This window comes from Zonotrichia leucophrys, chromosome 5 (genome assembly GCF_028769735.1).
Source record: "Zonotrichia leucophrys gambelii isolate GWCS_2022_RI chromosome 5, RI_Zleu_2.0, whole genome shotgun sequence".
NCBI lineage: Eukaryota > Metazoa > Chordata > Aves > Passeriformes > Passerellidae > Zonotrichia > Zonotrichia leucophrys.
The window spans coordinates 40,373,675-40,393,006 of NC_088175.1; the positions used below are offsets into that span (position 1 = coordinate 40,373,675).

A 19,332-nucleotide genomic window follows, 5' to 3' on the forward strand; every position below is an offset into this window, starting at 1 on the left:
CTCAGATTTCTGCAACTATTTGTAACAGACAGTCTCTGCCTGCTACATGAAATCATTAGCTGTGCTTTGCTTAAAGATTCATGATTTCATTTCTCAGCTCTTGCAGACGTGCAAGATTTCCAGGTGAGAGGCCTCACCAGGGAAGCATACATATTTCAGGCCTGGCTGCCATCCCTGTCCAAGATAATTGAACCTCTGCAAAACAAAGTGGTAACTGAAAAAGAGTTCCTTAAATAACTCTCCCCTGCAGCCAGCTGAACCCCTCAGCTGACTGCCAAGCAGAGCACAAGAGAAGTTTAGAGTGATTTTCAGACATAGTGGGTTTCATGCATCAAAAGTTCCTCCAGGAAGCCCCACACAGGAACCTCCAAAGTTTGGCTTCAAAGGAAAAAGAGGAAGTACTACTGACAAGCTATCCCTCTGCAACAAGATCGTTTTGCCATGCAAGAAATGTGATTCAGACATGAATCCCAGAAACATGCCATTCAAACAGACATTGGACATTAAAATCAGTAAAACAGAGCTTCTGATTTATTCCTTTTTAGTTAACACAAAAAACTGTAATTGTTTGGTGCAACGTAATTTTGCAACAGGATGCCAAATAATTAAAAATGAAGGCATACAGATCCCAGTCCTTTCATACAAACACATGAAAAAGACCCCAAATTTAAACTTTGCTCAACAATAGATTTTTTTTTCCTGATAAATAAAAGAAGAAAATTACAGGCTGAAAACACCTTGAAAGTTAAACTAAAAATACAAAGGTAGGTGATTTGTAGGTTTAGTTTTAATTTTTGTTTTTTGGTTGGGTTAAATATTGATAAATATTTTAGACCAGATTTTTTCAGAAATAAAGAAATTTTGATTGTTTTTAATACAAGCTTCTAAAATGTGTTTTCCTCTTCCTTTCAGTTGTGTATCTTCACATTAACAATGCACTGAGTAATATAAAAGACACAGCTTTGCAGAAGTAGTAGTATTTGATTGTATCATTTTGCATATTTTGATATTTTTGCATAAAAATAGCAAATTATCAGAGGATCAATAAGATACTACTGGGTTTATTTATTTGAATCTATTTTAAATGGATTCTTCTAGATCAGGAATCCTATTGTCATTTCACAATGAACAAGGGTGGACAAAGAACACTATTGCCCTTAACGCTCTCAGTTCTTTCAAAAACTTTATCTGGAAGTCCCTTAGTTTACTTCTATTACATCTCTCTACAGTTCATTCCATCTAGTGGAGGTTTGTCACTTAAACAACGTAATCAGTAGGATTTGTGAAACCAGGCTCCTGTACCATAGATTTTTCTCAGAACTATTTTTGGCTGAGTTATTGGTAATCACCTGACAGCTCCCAGTACTCATCTCAGAGCCTCTGATTAACTGACACTCAATAGATAACTTTGATGGATAATTTCTAAAGATATGACCCATCAGACTTCTCTTCTAAAGATTGTTCTAGTTTATGTGATTTCATGAATCCTTCTCTGATTTTCTCCTCTCACCCAAAACACTCTTTTATGCTGCAGTTCAGTGTTGACACACAGATCACAATCAGCAGAATCTCCATTTGCTGAATTCAGTTGCATACTACAGTCATTGGCCCATGCCCAAAAATATTTGCAGAATGGTAAGTTAATAAATGTAACTCACTTTTTGTATTCAAAGTAGTGTTCAGCAATTTGTTCATCCCAGACAATTTTTGGCTTGTGTTCCTTCAAGGTTTCAATGTACCTACAAATTAAGAACATAGATAAGGAATTAACTTTTCTAAGAAGCAGTTATGAAATTACATTGCAGAAATTTCAAAAGAGCAGTTTTACCATGTTTAGATGTTGAGCACAGTATCAAAAATATCTTTTTCTTGACAACTCATTTCCTAAACTACTTTGAAATTTCATGTTTGCATTTTTAGGCTATTTTTTTTCTAAAGTGTTGCATATAAATATCTGAGGGGAGGGTGTCAGGAGGTGGTGCCAAGCAATAGGACAAGAGGCAACGGGCAGAATGTGATGCACAGAAACTTCCACCTGAGCATGAGGAAACACTTTGCTATGTGGGTGACCAAGCACTAGAATGGATTGCCCAGAGGCTGTGGAGTCTCCTTCCCTGCAGATATTCAAAAGGTATCAGGGCACCATCCTAAGTAATATGGTCTCTGGAGCAGGGAACTTGGACTAGATGGCCTCCAGTGGCCCCTTCTTAATTTTGTGATTTGTGTGACTCTGTGAATTGATTAATGTTCATTGATAGCAAATCTACAAGAACACATGAAGGCACTGTTGTAATATTTCTACAGTCTGAAACCCATATGCCAAAGCACAGGAACTGAAGTCATCCCTAGGCTGTACACAACTGCTTATGAGGCTTATGTCATCAGGAAAGTTCTTCTAGGTAAGGGGCTTAGCTAATCTTCTAAAACTGAAATTGTCAAGGAAAGTTCACTGCTAAGTAATTCTGCATATGGATTTTCCCCATCACTGGCTTCTTGGTATTATTATCTTGCATAGACATTTTGAACATGGAATGACCTATCTCCCCTGACACAAAGTGAGGATTGAGTACTACTTGGACCCAAAACCCTGGGGTAGAAGAGCTGGTATACTGTAAATTTATAGCTCATAGTATCCTCTCAGGACAGAGACAGTGTCTGCATTTCTGCCAGCAAAACAGAAACGAAGCTGCTGGCTGCCACACGTCAGAGGACCAGAAGATGGCAAGCTACTGCCAGTGATAGAGGCCACACAGGTGTCACATTCCCCTGTCTCTTCTGCATTTTTTAACCTGCATCTTTGGTCATCTCTTTTTGAAAGGTCTATCAAAGCCATCTTCCACAATTGGTCACATTCTTGCAGTAATTTCTCTGCTTATGACAGGATTTGGATGGAAACATTTCCTTCAAATCATCTTATTTATTATTAAGAAATTTCCATCAGCCACTATCCTGACTGCATCAGTGTTGAAATTCCATCTCACTATTATACATCAAGAAACAGAAAAATTTTGTATTGCTCAGTTTGAAAAAGATTTGTTCTTTCATTGGGTACTATTCAAAATGCAATTAAAATATTCAGCATTGCCAGGATTATCTTCCCTCTTTTGCTGTGGCTTGCTCATTCATATACTGGCAAAATGTTTCCTACAGCTAGCGGGTTTAGAAAATATTTTCTTTTGTATTTATATCAAATGAACCCAGCCAGGCATGGATTTATCTACATAAGCAAACACACAGGAACATGTGAGCGCATGGAAACATGAAGAGCTCTTGCACTCTCCCTAACCCACACATGCCCTGGAATAATGGACCTTTTCAAATGGGGTAAGTTACACCTTTGGAAGCTGCCCATCCCTTTTTAAGACAAACAAAAATTTTAAGTTGCCCCACTAGAAACATATGCAAAGAAACCTAGTTTTTTATATTTAAAATTTAAGGACAGATTTTAACAAACTGTCCCATTCCAGTAATGACAGGAGACTACACTCATACAGAATATGGTAACAAGGTGTTCCAACGCAGAAAACAAAAATTACCAGCCAAGACATCCTGGCACACAGCTTTGTTCCTGAATGTATGACTTCAGATAGGAAATATTAATTTCACTTGCTAAAATTCCCAACACAATTAAAGAGTGCTCAAAATACTTATGAACAAGCTTTAAAAATAGAAGTGCAAGTGGAACCAATTATTATACCCTTTTCTATTAAAGGTATATTATTATATTAAACTTGTTAAGGCATATACCACATTTAATGAGCACTCATCTTGACCACGCACAGAGAATTTATTTCCCTTTCTTCTGTCTCTAGGCATTTATCCCCACAGTATGTAACAGCAAAACTGAACAAGTTCATCTTGAAATCACATCTACAGTGATGAGACTAGCTACAAGCTTGAGTTGGGGAAAAAAGAAGTATTAGCCTCCAAATTGTCATTGCTATCCACTAATCTTAGGGAGCCTACTTGAAACATATGGACTTGGTTTTTATGTTTCTCTGTTAAGGACAACAAAAATTCCAAGCACAATGTTTAAACAATAAGCTCTCATTTACTTCAGTTGCAACTGTATGCTCAATGCCTACGAAAATCAAGCTTTATCTTTTTCAACGAGACACAAAGTTGCTGTGAAGAGTTGGGAAGAGGTGCATCAGCAAACCACATCTCTTTCCCATGGGTCTTCTATTGCCCTAACTTAGGAATAACCCATTCCCTTCTTGTAGTCATTTCCCCTTTACCTGATACCTTTTCTTTCAGTAAAAGAAAGTAAGAACTCTAAGAGATGCCATATTATCCTATTATCTCAGTAGTATCCTACCATGTGCATCATAAGTGGAAAGGTTCCTGTGTAAAACTGCAGTAGCTCAACCACAACACACTTGCTTGACTCAAACTAATGCATACCAGGCATTCATAATATATTATCTCCTAGCTGGGGCAGTACTTGACTCAACAAATATTTGACATGTACTGGTTAAAATAAATAAATAAATAAATAAATAAATAAACAGAAAAGCAAAATTTGCCATCGCACCGAACAAGACAAGGGATGTCAATGTGTCTGGGATAGTAGAATTCTAGATAAATTTTCAGGTTCTCAAAGAGGAAAAGAAAGGGGCAAGAAGCTCACCACAGCCAGCTTTCCTTTTCTTTACCCCTCATTTCACTCTGTACCTTTCAACTCATATTTAATGCTATTTTTTCATCCTCTCTTTCTAATTTATTCCTCTTACTACTGCCTTTGTGCCAGTTCACTCCTGCTTTTATACAGCTATCCAGACTAATTCCTCATCCATCACCTCCTAACTTACTACCTTTCTTCTTTTACCAAGCTGCCTCAGCAGTTAAGAGAATGAAAAACACTGAAAACTCAGCTTCACAGCCCTGCACTACATATTTCCTAGGAAGTTTGTGACCATTTGCGGAGCAAGTCATGCTGTTTCTGTGGTGCTAGCCTGAAACAAGGTCAGCACAGATGAAGTATCTGGATTATTGATGCCAGCCTCTACTGAAGCACCAGTGCAACATATAGAAATGACAGATCTGCATGGATCATCAGCAATAGTAACAAAAGGCCAGTGTCACCTACATGTCCACCTTGCAAATACATGTTCTGACACAGACAAGTGCCATCCTGGCTTGGTCAAATTGCCATGCCTTTGTCAAAGTGGGCACTTCCTGGTATTCAGAGAACAATTATTTGTGTGACAGATACTCCTGGTTACAAACACTCTGGGTTAAAGCAAACTCTCCCTTCTGCAAATTAAAGGAGAAGCCAAAACATACATATTATGGAGTTGCTGTAAAGTCAGTCCTGCCAAAGATGTGTACCTATGAACAACCCTAATGTGGCTACACCTACACACTATTGCACTTTACTGCTTATTCAATGAATAAATAAAGGAACCAGATGAAAGTTTCTCAGGATTTATGCCTGGTGTTCCTTTTCTTAGATGCTTTTCTTCCAAAACATGAAAAATGGCATGGCCCTGGAATATGTTAAGGTAAAACCCACAATCTTTAGTCCCCTTGAAGAAGCTATTTATCTTCATGGATAATGCTTTTTTCACTGAGAATATAAAGAAACCAGCCTCTAGTATATCTTTTGCAACAAAAATTTACATTCTAGGAAGAGATAGTTTTGTATTTAATTCTTAGACTAGGATTTATTTATGAAGTTAAACTTTTTAATCTCTGGGTGTTTTGCTTTACTAGTCCTGAATCACTCTTCAACCAAAAAACTTTAGTGAAAAGGAAACCACTACTGAGCATACATTGCATTTTAATGCTCTTTTCTAACACTTTATATTTTCTCCCCAGTTCTCACATGAACAAAACTCTGATTAGAAGCAATAGGTCTCTAATCAGAATGAAGGATCATTTTCTCCTGCTACAGAAAATTGAGTTTACAGTCTTCAACTGTACCATATTTGAGAGCTTCAGTCAAAGAACAAAAATACTACTCAGCTTTAAAATCTATACCACACATTTTCTTTTCAGTTTTCTTCAGTTACAATAGGCTTAGTTATTAAAATGTGAACCTACCAGGAATTGTATCTCCATAAATATCAACAGTGCCTATGCATGGCAAATTTTAGACACAGCTAGACAGGGCCCATCTTCCCTCTTTATAGGGAGCTGTATCTCTTAATAAAAGTAAGAGAAGTCACACAAAAGGCTGTATTTTAGAGCTCAAGAGTTCCAATTTCTGATGCAAAACAAATAGACAGAAACAGCTCCAAAACCAGTTTTGACAGGCACACTCCTAAGAACATTCTCCGTACATATCTTCCAAAAAAGTACCAGTCCATTTCTCCACTGCTCTGTGTACATCAGGACACTCTGTGAATGGGAAGATACCCATCTTCAAAACAAGAGTTTTTAGAGGAGTTGTATATATAACGCATAAGTCAAACCCCTTTTTATTTCATGTTTAATTTTAGCTGCCTTGACACTTACCATTTAGGGTTTTTCTTAAATTACTTCCTTTTAGTAGAGACAAAATGTCAAGAAACAATACAATCTGGAGACATTTCTAAAAAAATGTTTTAAAAGTGGGATTTTTTTGGCCTTCTCTGCTTCTTAGAAGAAAATTTCTAAAAAACAAATGCAAAAATTCTGAATATCCTATAAGCTATTGAATGATTTAGCCATGAAACTAACAGTTTTGATAATAGGTGTCTTCCATGATAATAAATAGAAACAGAAAAAGAAAAAATTTGAAAAAGAAAAAAGATTTTATACAGATTTTGAGTTCTCAATCACTCAGTCCCTAAAACTGCAGCTTGCAAAAGGCAGAGATGCCCTACAATTTAACCATCTTTATATATTAGCCTTTAAAATACTTTTGAAAGCATTCATAAATTTATGAAATACCTAGCAGAGTCATTAACAATATAATGTCATTTATGTGTGTGTGTGTGTGCATGTTTATATATACAGCATTACACAGTGCAGAAAAAAAGATCAAAAACAGACTGAATGATTAAGCTTTCACCACACTGGTTCCATCAGGATCACTTAAGAACCTTTTTACTCATCTCCTCTCTCCACTCAATAACACCATATTTACAATTTTTATGCTTCCAACTTTAAAATGTTGCTTAGCACTGTATCCCTTGCTTGCACATTAAAGAATTCAGATTTTATTAACACATATCCCACAAGTTCTTTCAAAAGCAAATAGGTTATCCAGGAAAAAGACAGTTACTATGTATGAATCAAAAGTATGAACTAACATGGAAATAATTTTTACTCTGAAGATTTATGCATCTGAGTGGAGAGCACACTATAAGCCTGTCTATAGGGTATATTATTCAAAAATAATTGTTAAGTCTTTAGATTATTTAATGTAAAAGAACTAATAAAGGCAGTTTGAAGAGAGACATCAATCAGTTAGCTGTTAAAATATCCAAATAGCAGCCTAGAAATGAAAAATCTATAAGCAAGCACCATCTTTCTCTAGTAATCTCTCTGTTGCTGCCTGAACCTTGCTCTGTCAGTTTTAAAAGTAATAAAGAATATTTTTACTATTTTAATAGTAACAGGTTTGCAACATATTAGTTTTTCTGGGTGTATTCCTTTCAGTAAATTTTTATAAAATCATTCTCACTGATTTCTTCACTATACTTCATTACTGACTTGATAGATGACACTTTTCAGCACTTCCACACCAACCTCACACATACCCACTGACCTTGTACTTCTGCCATGACCACCAGCCCAATGAAAACAAGAAGAAGCTCAGTGACATTTCTATCATTACTCTGGGCTCTTCAAAAGAGCATCATGTTCAGCATTTCCAAAGTAATTTGGAAACAGGAATACTTTGCTAGACACAACTGCAGAGAGACAGAAAATTGTTCCTAATTTACAGATTTCAGCAGACAGAGTAGACAATGTCAAGCTTTTCAGAAGCATCCCTGTCTCAAGAAAAAATGAGCATCAAAATCTTCTTGTGCATTACTGATGCTACAGAAGAAAACATAAAAAATACATATTTCTATGTATAGAGCTTTACGTGTTGGTGGTGGCCCTTATTGTCAGCTTCACAGAGGTTTTATAGGGAGACCCACCCGAGAGTAGGATGTAGGGAGATAGAATATAAGAAAATAAAGATAGTGTAGAAAGTAATCTTATCCCTAAGGAGTTGCAGCTGGGCCGATTATCAAAGATTAGGAACAGGCCTGAATTTAACAAGGCACAGCTATAAGCAATGAGAAGAAGAGTGCTATAAAAGAGTGGGGTGCCTGGTTGAGAAGGGAACTGGAGTCAGTTGGTTGCTTTGTGAAGAAGAAAGAGGCAGTGCTCTGAGGAGCTGCCCACGAGAAACATCAAGAAGGCATGAAATTTTTGTGATAAGGAGACACCAGTATGGAACCCCTGCAAAAAGATGACAACAGTTAGATATTGATCTATTAATAGAATTAATCACACACAAGGCAGAAAGGTGTGAGCATTTATCTATATATTTAAGATTTTTTACTCAAACTGATGAATTTGGGAGGAACATACGAAAATCTCCTTAAAGAAAACAAGACCTTGATTTTTAAGTCAAAAACTATTTCTTAGACAATGAGGATAATAATTAGATTGAGGGAGAAGGTCTGCTTATTGGTTTGTGTGCCTCCAGTAACACATTGCTGTTCAGTAGCATGACTGTTTCTAAAGGAAAATTGAAAATATGTATTGTTGAGAAGCCAATGTGATTCTTTCCTCAGTTGGGGTCAAACCACTGCACTGACATTACAGAAGCTTAATGCCCATTCTTCACAGAAGAAACACAGGTCCTAACAGATTCCTATAAGGCAATATATCATCAAGAAACAGTAAAAGTATTAGTGCTTCCTAGACCATACATAAAAACTTACATTCTTCTCCAGCTCACCCAATAATCTGCCTTAGTTTCTGTCTTAGAGTCTCAGACAAGACAGAGTGTTTCTGCTTAAAAATACTTCTCAACATGATGAAAACTAATGTTTGTTTATCCCTACAGGCTTGTTTCAAGAACCAGCAGGTTCACCCTAAAAATAAAATCTCTGAAGACAGAACTGCTAGTTTAAGGGCCCATTTCCTGAAATGTTTAAGTAACACTCAATTGAGGTTGAAGCATTTTCAGATCCATCACTCCAAATAAAATACTGTGCTCTATTCTTCTAAGAACTGACATAATAAGCACTGCATTTGAAAAAGTGGGGCTATTTATCTTTGGATGTGAGGCTGAACAAAGTTCAGATCCGCCAATATATCTGCTGCTCAGCTTCAGCTATAAATAACAAAAACTAAAAAACTATGCTACTTCTGTTGTGTGTCAGATTGGGTTTGTTGGGATTTCTTTTACTCACATCACAAAAACTTTACAGACTTTCTTCTTGCTCAAAGTACACAAGTCAGCTCTATTCACATAGTGCTACACAGATTAGCAATGAAAGCTGTTATACTGGATTTGGAGCCTGGTCAGATTCAGTTAATCTTAATTCAGTGTATAGGAGATGAAGTTTGATCCACTCCAGTATAAAAATAAATTTTGAGTGCAAACTCATCTACTTTGATATTCTTAATTTTTCTATACCTCCTTCATTTTAAAAGGTACATATTAAAAAATCACATTTCTTTTCCATCCACTTCTAAAAGGTCAGATGATCTTAATGCAATTAAATACCACTTTTAGCTTTCCCAGTTGCTTCTTGTATTTCTCTTCAACCACTCCTGAATTTAAATCATCCCAACACAACACAAGGTCAATAGCAATGTCATCCAGCAGGTTTAGGAAACACAAAAGCCAGCAGGAACATCTTTTCCTCACCCTGTGTCAGGAAGGGAGAAGTGCAGTTCTTCCTCCAAGCCTCCACCTCAGCCAGGCAGGTGCTCATGCCCTGTTTCCAGAGGGTTGCTGAGATGCCCTGTTTGAGTCCCATGCAGGGGCAAGGACTGCTTGGTAGCAAAGGAGAAATGAAGGGAACGTGCATTGGGGAACATGCATCGGGTGCAAGCAGCAGAAGGCACCAAGGGTGGGACAAGGACATGAGCGAAGAGGAAGATCTGCTCACAGATGACTTATGTCAGGCAGAGCACAAAATTTGCAGGCTGCAGGAAGGACTCTGGGGATATAAAACTGACTGAGACCAGCAACTGCCTTAGGAATGAAATGCTGCCTCTGTTGTCTCTCCCAAAATAGGTGGTCACACAGAAGCAGAGCTGTCTGCAAGGAACCAGAACTTCAGGCAATGAAATAAACAAACTACAGTAGAAGACTGTACGCTGAAAAAGCTAACCACTATTTGGATTCCCTTTGCTTCTGAGAACAAGACACAGAAAAGTATCTGCACTTCCAAGTAGCCTCAGAAGAATGTTCAGGTTCCTTAGCTGACAATCACATCAGGCCTACAATTTCCACTACTATCATGAATGAGTGGTTTGTCTGCTTAAAGCAACACCATCAAAGGGATTGGCAAAAGGAGGAGCTAAACACCAAACACCTTCTATAAAATAAAAGAAACACAGCTCAGGAATAGTTTTTTTGGCATGTAGTAGTTATAGAAGCACAGTAATAAATTTAAGTTATCAAGCTTAATACAGCAGATAGTTTCATATGAAAGAAATCATAAATTCCATCCTTAGCAGGGAGGATTGTAACTAGAGAAGTTAAGTATCCTAAAGGAAAATCTATGGCAGAGCAGTAAATTTTCCAAACCTCCAGTGTCCCATAAAGATATGAACTATATACTCTTTTCCATCTTTTGGGACCAGATGAAGTGAAGAACAAAGAACACTGTTGCTGACTTTTGAGTTAATTTTTCATACTTGGCAGAGAGCTCTTTCTCCTCCCAATTGACCGGTACATCAACAGAAGTAATGTAAGACTTTCAGACTTTGTTTTTTGAAAAGACAGAATGATGACAAATTCATGCAAATGAGTATTAATCTCTCATAAAAAATGCAAATCTCAGAAGGTTAATACATTTTTAACATGCCTTAAAATAATCTAGATATCACATAATTCCTCAATTTTTGGCATGACTTGAATTGAAGACAGGCTATGAAGTCATAAACTATCTTTTAACCAATGAGAGTGGAAGTTTATGCCCTTTTAAATAACTATCTTTATCAAGGCAGTTAAGTAAATATTTGAGAACATGAATTTTAAATCACTTGATATTTAGTTATACTAATGCATATTCATGTGACAGTGTTCAGTTTTAAAGAAAAGCCTGGGCACTTTTCATCATGAAAAAATGGCAGAACATCTTCCTTATCTTTGCCATAGCTCCAAAAACTATTTGGATATTCTTATCTATTTAGTTTCTGCTGAAGACACATATCTTCCTTCTGATAAAATCTGCTAAGAATAAGAATAAATTAAAAAGCAAAAAGAAATATGCACAAACTTATTTAAAATTATTTCCAAAAGAGCTGTTACTGAAATCAAACTGTAACACTTGGATTGCAAATCAAAGGACAAAATGATAGCCGCCACATTTTTGCCCCCTTTAAATTTCAAAATGCAATACTATTTACCTCTAACAGGCGTGTAGATAATTTTTTAAAATCTTTAATTAAACAGCAGTTATAGCATTAACCTCTCAAAAGATCTCTGGTTGGCTCAAGAAATTGCTGGTTTAAAGGAAGAATAAAAAGGGCATTATACTCAGCATACGTGGGATCTGTGTACATCTAAATTTTGTTAACATCTGGGGAAGTTAGAAAATAAATTCTTTTGTGTGCTTGTATGACAGAAGTTTGCTTTTTGCAATTATTTGAACAAATTCAGACAGTAAGTGTTGACAACTTATCCTAGTACACTGCTAAAGTTAAAACAATCAGGCATTTCTGTGTCCAAAGTTGTTCCATATGCAAACATATTAAATTGCAATAACACTTTCAAAACACTATCACTTTGCACTACCTACACAAGCCATCCAACACATGGAGCAATCACCAGCACAGCTGTGCAATCAATAAAAGAAGAATGTCCTTTAAACACTTACTAACTGTTAAGTTAAGCAAGTTAAATATTAAGACTATGATATGCATGTAAGAAAGGCAAATCCAGAGAGTCAAAAGCAAGATTAAAGAGTGAAAAATACTCCAAAGGATCAATTTCTAAAAGCATAGTGGCTGAGAGATGGATACAATGTGGAATGAAGGCACGTCTTTTTTTCTGTTTTTTTTTAAAGCACAATTCAGAAACAACTGTTGCAGAAAGAAGCTTTCATTTTCCTTTTTTCTTCTGATTTCATCAGTGAACATTGCTTCTTTCAGAGGCCCAGAAAAAGCACTTGATTGCTTTAATTTAAAAAAAAAATTGTTACTGGTGAATTATGTCTGACAAGATTCTGAAAGGTTCATACCCACAAACAAGTCAACTTTTCTACCTTAAGGCAGGCCTGAGGGGAGAAGCAAAGCTCTACTTTTCATTGCAAAGAGCTATTTCCAAACCATATGGCAGACGTGCCACCTGGGAATAACTCCCTGTGCCCTACATACCTAATTAACACGAGCTCTTGCTACAGTGGTATGCACAGAGAAGAGGAATGAATGACCTTGTTAGGTGAAGACACATAAAAAGAGGATGAGAGCAAGGCTTGGAGATGAAGAGAAACAGATGGGACTGTCAGCTGTAGAGCCCTATAATGCACGAGCACGGATAACATGGGGAATATTGCTTGGATTAGACGAAACAGTTCCAACTGCAGTCACAGGAAGACTTACTGACCTACATTTGGGATTGGTAAGGCTTTTGCTGCGTGGTATTTTAGTTGTACTTACTTTTACATGAAGTGGAGGGCTGTAATCTGCTCCTCTCTCACTCTGCATTGCAGCTACTCCTCTAAGTGCCAGTACTGCTTTATACACTTTGTAGTCTACACACAGCTACTGCACCACTTCAGAAGCTCTTTAATTTCAATCCCCCACCCCCAGGATGGTACAGTTTTCTCTTTAAGAACCATTACTGCCAGAAAATGGATTCTGTACTCAGCATCAAAAATGCTTAGTGATCAATTCCAGAAGTCCTGAAGATAAATAAAAATATCTCCTCACACCATTAAAAAAGTGCAGGCTCTTGCCTTAACAATAGGCTCTAATTCCATAACTGAGATTGTTTGAACTTGTTTGGCAGACTGATTTAGGCACTTGCTGATTTAAAATCCCAAATATTATGTTGTTAGAAATATTTTCTCTCCCACAAAGCTCTATATTTGTGGATTATGATGGCTGCTGTCTTTGATCAAATGCTCAGAAAGTTTTCAAGCATAAGACCAAACTTGGAGGAAAAGAACCTGCTGCAACACACGACTGAGAGCCAGAACACAGAGAAATGCCCTGAGAAATCCAAAATGCATTTTATTGGGCCATTTGTCTATGAGGACAAGGCTATCACATACATCACACGTTACAGACTTCCTAAGTGGATGAGAACAAAAGAAAAAAAATCATTGAGGACAAGAGGTAATTTTTATCCATTAATATTTCCAAGCAAGGAACAGCAATTCAAGTATGCTAGATACTTTTTTTAGATCCTGGGGAATAAAGAGATAGATTACTAGATCTATTAATTTACATTCACAAAACATATTCCAATTACAAGTAGTTTCTGACCCTTTCTGGCCCCACAGCCATTGCAAGAACCTCTTTAATTACTTGCCTTTTTTGCAATAAAATACAATTAAGCAGCATTAATTATTTGACACAAGATATTTTAAGTATGGAAGAGGCTAACCAGTTGCTATAACAACATAATTGAATGAACTTGACTGGCAGGTACTACATAGTCTTCTCCTATGGCAGAAGAGTTTTGTTCTGCACCTTCACTTTCAAATGTATCATCTTTGCTCTAATTTATACCTACAATAAAATAAGAAGATATTGAATAGAAGAGTGCTGAAAGAATTCACAAAAGCATCATTGTTACAGCATTTCACACCACACGATAATACATAAATATTAAGCAATTATGACAGAGGTGGGAAGACCATGGATTAAAATAAAAAACCTATGTAGAAACAAGGTCTTCTTCTGAGGACCGAAGTCTGGGATAACATTATAAATTAGACAGAAACAATACTAATCCAAAACCAGTCAATAATGATAGGGATTTTTTAATGATAAAACAGTGACTTATCCCTACATGGGCAACTAAAGATGCCATGATGTATAATTACTTCGTAAAAAATACTGCAACATCATTTAAAAAATTCATTAAAAAAAATCAAGTCAGATATCCAAAACTTATAAAAACCCTCTAAATTTCTTTATGTGATTCCAGATAATCTTCATTGTATTCCCCAAAAGATCACAGAGGGAAAGGGAGGCTGAGAAATTATCAAGTTAGCCTAACTATATTACACAACAGGATTGGTTAACTTCAGGAGCACTTTTTTCAATGTTCAGAACTCAGGATAGATTAAGGAAAGATGAACTGTACATAAGATTTAAGGACAAACATAGAAACATTAGGATTGAAAAATAATTAAAATAGCAATAAGCCTGGTTACTAAAATATCAGTACTAAAAAAGTCAATATCCTTACCCACACATATTAAAAATGGAATAGACAACAACATCACTCAGTATATCAGATGTGAACAAAAACTACTCAATTTACATCATGGATTATGTTTGTAGAGACAGAAGAATAAAATATATTTTTCATTACCCTAGTCATAAGAAACATTAATATGTAGATTGTGTGCTGAAACTTGCTGAAGTTCATGATGATTTTACAAGGCTGAAGTAGATGCTGACAGCAAGTTTTGCTCCCATCAGTTTAGTAAATCTAAGTGATTTAGTAATGAGGGAGCAGGACATAGGGATTAACTCATAGACCAGTTATGAGTTAAATGTTCTGCTGCTGGTTTGCTACTCCTACCTCTCTTTTATGATCACAGGCAAGTAATTTATCAACATGGAATATCCCCAACATAAAACAAGGCTGTACTTACTTTTACTAGTACATTGAAACTTCACACTGGATATCATGCCCACATTAATTACTTCCAACATTATTGTAAATCCTCACATAAAGAGACTCAGGTCTAATTTGGATGCACTGTTCATAAAGAAATTCTGAAATTTTAGTTAGCATAGGAAAGGGCCATGGAGGATTCAACAACAATCCTTGCTTGGTGGGAGCCTGATTGTACCCTGTTCCTCTGTATGAGCCAAATAATTTAAAACTCCTTGCATTACGTAAATGACAAGCTAGCAGCCTCTAGAGAACACAGCTAAGCAATGAAGCTGGGGAAGGATCTGGAGCACAGGTCTGATGAGAAGCAGTGTTTAGCCCACAAAAAAAGGAGGCTTAGGGAGAACCTTATGGTGGTTTATGAGTTAAATTTCTGAAACAGAATGCCAGTACAGAAGGTTGAGCAGAAATAGAAATTAGACATAACAATTCATCCGCTTGCTCTCTGCTACTTCCTTTTTTCTTTTCAAAAACATTAGGAATCACAGAATGGCTCAAGTTGGAAGGAACCACTGGTCATCTCATCCAACCTCTCTTCTCAAACTCTACAGCACATTATTCAGGGTTATGTCCAGGCAGCTTTTGAATAGGTTAAAAACCTCAGGAAAAAAGAGCAATGATTAATACCTAAGGTAATCTTTATGGTAAAATACTTGATGGGTGTAAAGCTTTTCAGTTTTCCTTTGGCCACAACTAGCTAACTAGAGAATTAAAATCAGCATTCAAGAACAAGCTACCAGTTGCTGATCAAGCCTTTCACAGCTGGAGTTGAACAGTAAAGGGACCTGGTTTAGTGCACTTGCAGAGCAGAGGGAAAGAAATCAGAGCCTCAGCCCCAGATGATGCAGAACACAATGAGACAGCAAGACCCTTCTTACAGTGCCTCAGAGTGGCCCCCCAGATATTCAATATGCACTGAATGTGAAAATCAGCCTTAGTTCACTAACAGAAAATTAAATACATCAAAGAAAATGCTGATGAGTGATATTCTTGTATTGGCTGTCCCAGTGAGGCATGTCAGCAAAGAGAATTAAGTAATCTGTGGAATGTTCCCCTGCTGAACCAGCAGAAGAGGACCTTGTAAAGGGAAGTATGTGGTCTGTTAAGGCCAACGTGACAGACAGGACAACTGCTGAATTTAAATGTAATTTCAGGAGAAATAAGAAATTTCTTGAGAGGGCACACCATAGTCCAATGGTTAAACACTCATTCTGTGACAGCATTAGTTGCTACATTTGAAGTATCTGTAAACCAAAATACTGGACAGTTTCCTTGCTACAATGAGAGTACGGTGACTGAAAGGAATATTACTATTGTTTTCAATAATAAAACAAAACAAACCAGGTTTTTCTAATTCATGTCATAAAATTAGATGTACAGGAGTAAGTGAACCACCACATCTACAACTGTAAAATTTTCAAAGCCCAGAGAAAGCAGTTTAATGCAGGAGAGAATAGCACTGGAAGAACCCTGGTAATTAAAGGAGTGCATAGTTCACAACTTTGAATCAGAGAAGAATATAACCATGTTAAAAACAGGAAGTGATAAAGTAGTTTTACACCTGTAAATTCAGCAAAATGTCTTGCTGAGTTATTTCAGGCAAATCATCATGATAAGTTTCAAACGGGCAGTGGTTGAAGTGTACACATGATCCAGGTAATTCATGTTAGGAAAAACAGAGCAGTTTGAGGCGAGCTGAAAGAACTGCATCCTATGGTTTGCAAATGACTGTTTCAAAACCATGTGCACTGTATTCAAAGAACTGACAAAATACCAAATTTTCCAAATAGCAGTGTTTAGGAAACAGTGTCTGAAAGACGTATGTGGGCATTTCTCACAGGGAAAACCTGAAAACTTATCAAAACCAAATATTCATCTCACTTTTTGGTTACTCAAAATGGTACTCTGTAAAAATCTTCTCCTAGTGTCCTGTTTATCAACAAATGCAATAGTAAAGCATATAAATTGCACAAAACAAAGTTAGAAAACCTAGAGCTGTGCTCATACAAGAGACATGAATGAAAGTCAAAAGCAGTACACAGCTGCTCTTGTTCGCCATTTGGATATAACAAACCAGACCTGACAAATTATGATTTATTACTAGTGTTTCTTAAGTCTAAATTTCTATTTCTTCATGTCAATTACAAAGATAAATGTTCTTTTATAAAAATCCTGACTATAAAGGTAAATTCACAAGGCAATGAAACACAGATTGAATGCTTCCATCTCAAATTTGTACATAGCACAGTAACACAAAACCTGCATGCTAGGTCTGACCCTCTAATCCACTGAGCACTGCCTTGCAGGTGGTCAAGTACAGAGCCTCAAACATTTTCACACATTTTCTTTCTATTAAGATCCTTTGCTACAGAAGACTTCAGAAAGAACTAAGTGCTCAAATGCTTTGGGCACCCTGGGTTGCAGACAGCAGAGATCATATCTAAACTGATGGGGAAAAGAGAAGGCTCAGGCCTTAGGAGTTCCAAATCTATCATATTTTCTTTCAAGAGCTGGTAAGGGACAGACTGGTCATCTGTCATGTCACTTAAATATATCAACAAACTTTAAAAAGCATTGAAATTAATAATTAAGAAGATCATAAATTTTGCACTACCCACAAAATGAATGTACTTTATGTTTTTCAAATATAAAAGAAATGCATATTTCATTATAAAACAACATGGACTGTTGGTGGCAGTAAGAGCTGGATTTATGCATTATTCACTCCTGAAAATACTCATTAATTCAAAGACTGTCTGATGGTGTTCATGCCCTTCTGCAACACTAAGCCCAAAGGGGAGTGAAGGCATTTCAAACCCAAAACTTGTGTGTCATGTGGTTTTGCTGGCAGTGCAACTCTGGGAAATACTAGCACAGCATCCAGTCACTGCCAGTTACACACTGACCTGCAGCCTCCAGAAGGATCAACTGAAAGAATATGACAAAGCCATGGCTGCAGGCAGTGTTTCCAAGCTTACCAGAAAGCATTTGGCACGACCTGAGCATTCTCAGGTTCAGCCCCAGGCAGGGTCACTTCCAGAGAATGGCAGTGCAGGGGTGTGGTAATCACATATCCTCTGAATAGAGACAGACATAGCTGTCCCAGGAAAATCCTGGGAAGCTGTGAGAAGTGCACTAAAGTGCACTAAACCAGGTCCCTTTACTGTTCAACTCCACCTGTGAAAGGCTTGATCAGCAACTGGTAGCTTGTTCGTGAATGCTAATCTTAATTCTCTAGTTAGCTAATTGTGGCCAAAGGAAAACTGAAAAGCTTTACACCCATGGAAACTTAGAGAAAAGAATTAAAACAATTATTATCTCACTTTCAGCAACTGCTTATAGATGTAGTTCTCCAGAGTGTGCTATCCACAGTTCACCAATAGTGTGAGAAGTTTTTACTTTGAGACCAATCAAGTCTCACCTTAGTGAGTCACATTATAAAAAGATCCTCTACTTTCATTAAAGTAACCTTCTAAATCACCCTTTGAAGACTGGAGTCTTTCATTCCCTCCCTGACTCAAAGCATCACACAGGTGCATCAGCCCATGAGTTTCTGTAATCCACTTTCTGCCAGTGGCTAAGTGGGAGCAGAGCACGGCTGCAGATCAAAGTGTGAGCAAGTGAAATGACAGCATTGGAAGGCAACAACTGCTCTGGTGCAAGGGACTAATCTGTGTGACCAAAGGATGCAGGCATGTATCTCCTACCAAGGGCAGTGCAAAGGCAGACTGGAAGTAAATTGGGCATACAAATGCATCCCTTAAAGAGAAAACAGCTGTTACATGATTTTCTTTTTCCCCCTAATTTTCTATTTCTGATGTTTCAGAAGTCTGGCTTTCTCTGACTTCAAACTCTCTCAAAAGGGAAAGAAAATACTAATAGGAATCCATAGGTCTGCACTGAATAAGGCTTTTTCATCAAATTACTAGACATATGGACTGTTTATCTGGCAACAGTAAGTGGTTGTTTTCACAACAGAAAGAAAGCATAGCATTTCACAAATATCCATGTTGTGACCTCTGCAGTTCACTCCATATACAGAAAAATCTGTAAAAATTAGCAAGGCTGCAAAATTTGTTGATGATATGAAAATACTCAGAGCCAATTAAAAACCAGACTTGACCGAAATGAGTCACAAAAGCTCAGAGAAACAAATTATGTCACAATAAAATGGCAACTAAAGTTGGATGCCAATAAACACAAAATAGTAAATATGAGAAAAATATATGGGTTCTGAATAAGTTTCCACCAGCCAGAAAAATGATCTTGGTGTTTATATAAGTTGTTCTCTCTCAGCATCAGTCTAGCACTCAAAAATTGCCAAGAAGCAAACAAAATATTAGAAATTAATATGAAAGGACCTCAGA

The 19,332-nt window shown here is 36.9% G+C and overlaps 1 protein-coding gene across 2 annotated transcripts in view; it reads right to left on the reverse strand.

Moving 5' to 3' along the window:
- The window catches only part of CHID1 (chitinase domain containing 1), a 98,263-nt gene that overhangs the window by 2,962 nt on the left and 75,969 nt on the right, over window positions 1-19,332 (reverse strand). For both annotated transcript variants that reach the window (XM_064714280.1, XM_064714281.1), the window contains exon 11: window positions 1,659-1,739. In XM_064714280.1, coding sequence (XP_064570350.1) covers window positions 1,659-1,739 — 81 coding nt within the window. The remainder of the gene's footprint in view (window positions 1-1,658; window positions 1,740-19,332) is intronic.